This window comes from Nannobrachium achirus (genome assembly GCF_963921795.1).
Source record: "Nannobrachium achirus genome assembly, chromosome: 10".
Taxonomy (NCBI): Eukaryota; Metazoa; Chordata; class Actinopteri; order Myctophiformes; family Myctophidae; genus Nannobrachium; species Nannobrachium achirus.
In genome coordinates this window covers 64,083,983-64,091,526 of record NC_137819.1, presented here as the reverse complement: position 1 = coordinate 64,091,526, position 7,544 = coordinate 64,083,983, and the positions used below count along the sequence as shown (strand labels likewise).

Sequence of the window (7,544 nt, the reverse complement as noted above, 5' to 3'; positions counted from 1 at the left end):
TTACAGCACATGCACACATTATTAATTAAATGCCCTCCAGAAAATGTGCAATTTGTTAAGAAAAACAGACAAAAGTAACAGCACAATATCATTTGTGTCCAGAGTTGACAGTTGTTTAGCTATTTGCATTTAGATATTGATACTTACAATAATTTGAACATTTATGATTTCTGAAATGTAAGCATTCAATTTATTAATATGAATTTGTAATTAGTGCAAATTATATCCAGTCTTACTTTGTCCAGGTGTGGTGTGACTGGGTGTCTTCAGTCCAGGTGTGGTTCTGGATCTCTTGGACGCCTGCTCTGTCACAACACAACCACTCCTCTTCCTCTCTCTGTGGAGATGAATAGACAACTTATTATGAATAATAATGACTTATCAATACATATCAATATCACTCCAAGGCCCGCCCTAAGGCTGAGAAGAGACCTCACCCAAAAGGCGGCCGTACACCGTACACTAGCCGATAATCGGGCCATTAATTACCCTCCCGACAATCGGGCTGCCTCAGACTGAAACGGGCCCGACTATCGGGCATGAATGTCGTCTAGCGTGAGGTCTCACAGAGCCACTCGGAGCCCACCCGAGTGGCTCGGAGGACGATCGGGGCCAGCCCGACTCTTTTCAAAAATGTTTGATATTTTCCTGGTCTGGAAGACTGGAACAGCAGCGGGGGACGAGGAACATACAGTCGCTGCGCAAATCTGAGCATAGTATGTGTCAGATCTCTCTTTTTCTCTCTGCATCTCACACACACACACACACACACACACACACACACACACACACACACACACACACACACACACACACACACACACACACACACACACACACACACACACACACACACACACACACACACACACACACACACACACACACACACACACACACACACACACACACACACACTTTTCATAGTGTCCGTCCGTCCGACCGTCCGTCCGTCCATTGGTTGTATCATGAATGATTGGGATTTAAATTAAATCTCAACGGCAGCGCGTATCAAACAAACAGAAGAAATAACGCTACCAGCCACTGTCTGCAGTCAGTCACAGACTGCGACCAGCACAAATCCCTTGCAAGTAGAGGTGGGACGTTCGCGAACGAATTGAGTCTTTTGAACGGCTCTTTGAAATGAACGATGGGATCCGGTTCGCAGTAGGGAGCCGTTCCTTTCTAATGAACAGTGGTGGGGAAAATAGCCTACTGCAATCATTGTGGAAATACTCTGCCACAAGTAGAAGTTTTTGTAATGTTAATATACTTGAGTAAAAGTACAAACGTATTGGTATCAAAATGTAATTAAAGTAGCCTACAAAGTAGTCTACCAATAGTAGAAAGTAGGCTACTCATTATGCAGAATGTCCTGTTTCACAGATTTTCCAATGAATAAAATGTAGAAAAACCTTTTGAAAATAGCTGATCTACAAGCTCACAATGCAACGCATTGTGAGCTTGTAGATCGGCTATTTTCAAATGGCAGGTATAGGCCTACCTATGTATGGCAGAAATACATTTATATAGGGTTGAAGTTATTTGTAATTATAATCAAAATCTACAAAGTAACTAATGAGCCAGTCTTTTGAACGGCTCTTTGAAAGGAACGGATCCCAGAGATCTGGCTCACTTCAAAGAACCATAAATCCCATCTCTACTTGGGAGTCAAAGAAGTACACGCCCATCCTGATCTACAAGTCTACAACATGGCACGGGACAGACACAGTTTGGTCTTGGAGATCTTGTTCTGGGTGTGCTACACAGTTATACGACTAATCATAAATCAGGCACCATGAGAAGGACGGAGCAGCACTTTAGCGCAGGAGAGGGGATGTCAGAGTTGGATGATGTACATGAAACGTGTCAAAGTGAACTCATATTATCATCAAAATAGGACACAACTTCCATATTGAGTGAGGCGGTGTTGTGTGTTGAGTCAGTGGATAACGTCATGTGTTTGTATGTGCGTGTGCGTGCGCCGTGCCGTGCCTGTTGCAAAGCACAGCTCTCAGAACAGCCCCCGTGGCATTTTGTATTCATTATATTATTTAGTATTGCTGTGTTCGAGCCCGACTCAATCGGGATAGAATCCTGTAGCGTGCGGAGCGCCCGACTGTTCCAAGCGGCTAGTGTGAGTCCGTTTAGATTATCTGGTCAGATAATCTGAAAAAATGATCCTGTAGTGTTTCCATGTGGAGCTGGCATGGACCTGGGTGACAGCAGACTGCTGGGTGGAGCCATGTGGAGCTGGCATGGACCTGGGTGACAGCAGACTGCTGGGTGCAGCCATGTGGAGCTGGCATGGACCTGGGTGACAGCAGACTGCTGGGTGGAGCCATGTGGAGCTGGTATGGACCTGGGTGACAGCAGACTGCTGGGTGCAGCCATGTGGAGCTGGCATGGACCTGGGGGACAGCAGACTGCTGGGTGGAGCCATGTGGAGCTGGCATGGACCTGGGTGACAGCAGACTGCTGGGTGGAGCCATGTGGAGCTGGCATGGACCTGGGTGACAGCAGACTGCTGGGTAGCAGCCATGTGGAGCTGGCATGGACCTGGGTGACAGCAGACTGCTGGGTAGCAGCCATGTGGAGCTGGCATGGACCTGGGTGACAACAGACTGCTGGGTAGCAGCCATGTGGAGCTGGCATGGACCTGGGTGACAGCAGACTGCTGGGTAGCAGCCATGTGGAGCTGGCATGGACCTGGGTGACAGCAGACTGCTGGGTAGCAGCCATGTGGAGCTGGCATGGACCTGGGTGACAGCAGACTGCTGGGTGGAGCCATGTGGAGCTGGCATGGACCTGGGTGACAGCAGACTGCTGGGCGAGCGCTGGGTCTTTGGCATGGAATCAACTTTGACCAAAACTAGACTGCACTCTGTCGAGGTGCCAACTTGTGCATTGTGCACTCGTGGCCATGTATGGCCTACTTGTGCGCCAGCAGACCGCGCCCTGATATTTATATCAGGGTGCACGTGTTGATGGTGACGTCACCAAGAATGCTTGATTTCATACTAAATGTGACCTACGACGTCGATCATGATATATGTGCAAACTAAAATAACAGCAGCCGATTTGGTGATATACTGTATTACAAACACAAGCTCCAGTTGTACATTGTCAACATGCAACATGTTTTCATGGACCTTTTCATTAAAACAGTCCATGTCCAAATTTGTTTCCATAATGACGACAGTCAGACAGATCACTTTGTCATGTTATAGTGTTATAAATTGTACAGGAGGATTGACATACTGTGTGTGTGGAGGTCCAGGTTCATCACTGAAGAGAGGAGGTTCAAATTTAGACCAGTCACTCTTCATAGACACACAGCTGGGTGTTGGAGACTCTGCTCTGTGACTTCTGGAATCATACAAATGTTTATACATTCATCATGAGAATGGAAAAAAAATAGCAATAGAAACAGTAATAAAAAGGGGTTTCATAGATAAATATTCTAGATAGATATAACAATTAGTTACCTAGATAACTATTGCAGATAGAATTTAAACTATCATTCAATTATTCAATAGAATAGTGAACATTAAACTATCATTAAAGTATTCAGTAAAATAGTGAATATGAAACAATCATTATTCAGCAGCAAACACTAGTCCATCTACAACAGCTTGGAGGTTGGCTATATCCTCTAGTGTGTGTGTGTGTGTGTGTGTGTGTGTGTGTGTGTGTGTGTGTGTGTGTGTGTGTGTGTGTGTGTGTGTGTGTGTGTGTGTGCGTGCGTGTGCGTGTGTGTGTGTGAATAGGCCTACATCTGAATAGAAACAAGACAAATTGGCCTCTACTGAGTCTAAACCATGTGTTGTTTTCTGACAGTTTTCCATCCTGACCTCTGATCAGTAGAGTGGTGTCCATCTTTGAAGTTGCAACGGTATGATTTTTTACAGTACGGTACGGTATCAAACAATACTGTGGTATGTGGTATTCCACCGCATTAACAAATATTTTCGCCTGCTTTTTAAGGGAATATACAACATTGTTGATTTACTAGTTAAGGACACATTCATCAACTGTGTCTGAATCTCACCCAGGGGCAGTCATCCCGCATGGTACCACTTTAGACCACAGCTGAAATAACTTTTTTTTTTCTTTAAAATGTGATAAAGCCACAAAAGTATTTCATAAATATCAGGCTACATTTCACTTAAACGCCAGAGCTTAACTCTGCATGTAAATAAGACTTTTTTTAATTAATGTGAGAGATCGGGACAATTCTGTTGGTCCTCCCAGCCATGTAGCTACAATGCATTGTTTATTTTTAATCAAGCCTCAGTTTGTCAGCCCTTTGTAGTCAAATGCGGTAAAATCGGGACTCCATTACCTAGCGTTGCAAACCACAGTATTTATCCCGTTAATGTAGTGCCACGTATGTTCCAAATGAACCACGTTACGTTGTTATAATGATTAATCTATTATTTATTATTGCACTGTTCTGGCGCTGTTCTTCTTCTTCTCGAGTTTGGAAAAAAAAAGGATCCGTTCCGTTTCCTGCCTGAGCCGGATGCGAGCCGAGTCCTTTGTTGTCACCCATGGTTGTCACTGCTTAGCATTGACTCAGTGTCATGATCGTAAACTATCTAGTTTTAACGTTCAGAGTGTTTTCTTTTTGGACAATAAAAACATTGACAGCCAGGGGAAAAAAATCCATGAAGGACACGGAATGCAATCGTTCACTCGCCGTTGGAAAATTGACTTATTAGACTATTCTGAATGACTGGCTAAAGAGTGGCTAGGCTAACGCTAACGTTAGCTAGCGCTAGCTGCAGGCTAACGTAGGCATCTGTTGTATAAAACGCGACCAAACTCTATTTTTGCTCTTCTACAAGCTCACAACGCGAGGCGGTTAAGCGTAGCCTGTAGATTGTGGTTTATTATCAGAGTCAGATGATCCTTCAATCTGACTGAAGTTACACAAACACTCGATGATGTTACATAAAGCACAGTTAGCCGACCCCAATTTCAATAGGGCACGAGTTCTGGTGTTGCACACGTGCATTCCCGTAGAGCAACGTAGAGTAGACGAAAACTGTGCCCCATAGAACTTTGTGCCTCTATTGGAAGAAAACTTTCCTTTTCTCATAAAAGTATCAGTACTATAGGCAGTTGCCTACTGCAATTTATACTCTGTTACAAGTAGAAGTCCGGTATTAAATAAATATATATTTTAAAATAGCAGATCTACAAGCTCACAATGTGAGCTATTTTCAAATGGCCAAAATGTGTATAGGCTACAATTTGGACTATTAAAATAAAAATCTACAAAGCAATAACTAAAGTTTAAATACATAAACCACTTTAGCCCTATGTTATACCAAGGCTATTTAAAAATAGCCGATCTACAAGCTCACAGCGCATTGCGGTGCGACGCGCTGTGAGCTTGTAGATCTGCTATTTTCAAACATTTTGTACTTTTACTTTTGGTACTTTAAGTACATTTGGATACCAATACTTTTGTACTTTTACTCAAGTACATTTTTAATTCTGGACTTTTACTTGTAACAGAGTGATTCTACATTGCAGAATTGATACTTTTACTTAATTATAAAATGTAGGTACTTTTTCCACCACTGTGTAAACGTTTGTGTTCTCATGCCAATAAAGCTTCTTTGAATTGAAGATTGAATTGAAGATTGCTCCCCATGTGGCGGAGTGTGTGTGTGTGTGTGTGTGTGTGTGTGTGTGTGTGTGTGTGCGTGCGTGCGTGCGTGCGTGCGTGCGTGCGTGCGTGCCAGTACCATAGGTGTGTCAATTGATTGATTGATTGAAGACTTTATTAGAAGTTTGCATAGAAAAAGGTACAGTCTCATGACGGTACAGTTCACTAGTACAAGGTCTACTAAAAGGAGATCCTAGAAAAAACTAAGCTTATTTCCACAGGAAACCATTAAAGTATCTCATATGTTGATGGTGACGTCACCAAGAATGCTTGATTTCATACTAAATGTGACCTACGATCATGATATATGTGCAAACTAAAATAACAGCAGCCGATTTGCATACTGTATTACAAACACAAGCTCCAGTTTGTCAACATCAAAATTGCGTCCATAATGACGACAGTCAGACAGATCACTTTGTCATGTTATAGTGTTATATATTGTATAGGAGGATTGACATACTGTGTGTGTGGAGGTCCAGGTTCATCACTGAAGAGAGGAGGTTCAAATTTAGACCAGTCACTCTTCATAGACACACAGCTGGGTGTTGGAGACTCTGCTCTGTGACTTCTGGAATCATACAAATGTTTATACATTCATCATGAGAATGGAAAAAAAATAGCAATAGAAACAGTAATAAAAAGGGGTTTCATAGATAAATATTCTAGATAGATATAACAATTAGTTACCTAGATAACTATTGCAGATAGAATTTAAACTATCATTCAATTATTCAATAGAATAGTGAACATTAAACTATCATTAAAGTATTCAGTAAAATAGTGAATATGAAACAATCATTATTCAGCAGCAAACACTAGTCCATCTACAACAGCTTGGAGGTTGGCTATATCCTCTAGTGTGTGTGTGTGTGTGTGTGTGTGTGTGTGTGTGTGTGTGTGTGTGTGTGTGTGTGTGTGTGCGTGTGCGTGTGCGTGTGTGTGTGAATAGGCCTACATCTGAATAGAAACAAGACAAATTGGCCTCTACTGAGTCTAAACCATGTGTTGTTTTCTGACAGTTTTCCATCCTGACCTCTGATCAGTAGAGTGGTGTCCATCTTTGAAGTTGCAACGGTATGATTTTTTACAGTACGGTACGGTATCAAACAATACTGTGGTATGTGGTATTCCACCGCATTAACAAATATTTTCGCCTGCTTTTTAAGGGAATATACAACATTGTTGATTTACTAGTTAAGGACACATTCATCAACTGTGTCTGAATCTCACCCAGGGGCAGTCATCCCGCATGGTACCACTTTAGACCACAGCTGAAATAACTTTTTTTTTTTCTTTAAAATGTGATAAAGCCACAAAAGTATTTCATAAATATCAGGCTACATTTCACTTAAACGCCAGAGCTTAACTCTGCATGTAAATAAGACTTTTTTTAATTAATGTGAGAGATCGGGACAATTCTGTTGGTCCTCCCAGCCATGTAGCTACAATGCATTGTTTATTTTTAATCAAGCCTCAGTTTGTCAGCCCTTTGTAGTCAAATGCGGTAAAATCGGGACTCCATTACCTAGCGTTGCAAACCACAGTATTTATCCCGTTAATGTAGTGCCACGTATGTTCCAAATGAACCACGTTACGTTGTTATAATGATTAATCTATTATTTATTATTGCACTGTTCTGGCGCTGTTCTTCTTCTTCTCGAGTTTGGAAAAAAAAAGGATCCGTTCCGTTTCCTGCCTGAGCCGGATGCGAGCCGAGTCCTTTGTTGTCACCCATGGTTGTCACTGCTTAGCATTGACTCAGTGTCATGATCGTAAACTATCTAGTTTTAACGTTCAGAGTGTTTTCTTTTTGGACAATAAAAACATTGACAGCCAGGGGAAAAAAATCCATGAAGGACAC

The 7,544-nt window shown here is 42.3% G+C and overlaps 1 protein-coding gene across 1 annotated transcript in view; it reads right to left on the bottom strand.

Moving 5' to 3' along the window:
* The window catches only part of LOC308293224 (NACHT, LRR and PYD domains-containing protein 3-like), a 140,905-nt gene that overhangs the window by 114,348 nt on the left and 19,013 nt on the right, over window positions 1–7,544 (bottom strand). The window contains exons 6-8 of the mRNA XM_080735660.1: window positions 6,144–6,251; window positions 3,262–3,369; window positions 237–337 (exon numbers count right to left, since the gene is read on the bottom strand). Of these exons, the coding sequence (XP_080591786.1) occupies window positions 237–337; window positions 3,262–3,369; window positions 6,144–6,251 (317 nt within the window). The remainder of the gene's footprint in view (window positions 1–236; window positions 338–3,261; window positions 3,370–6,143; window positions 6,252–7,544) is intronic.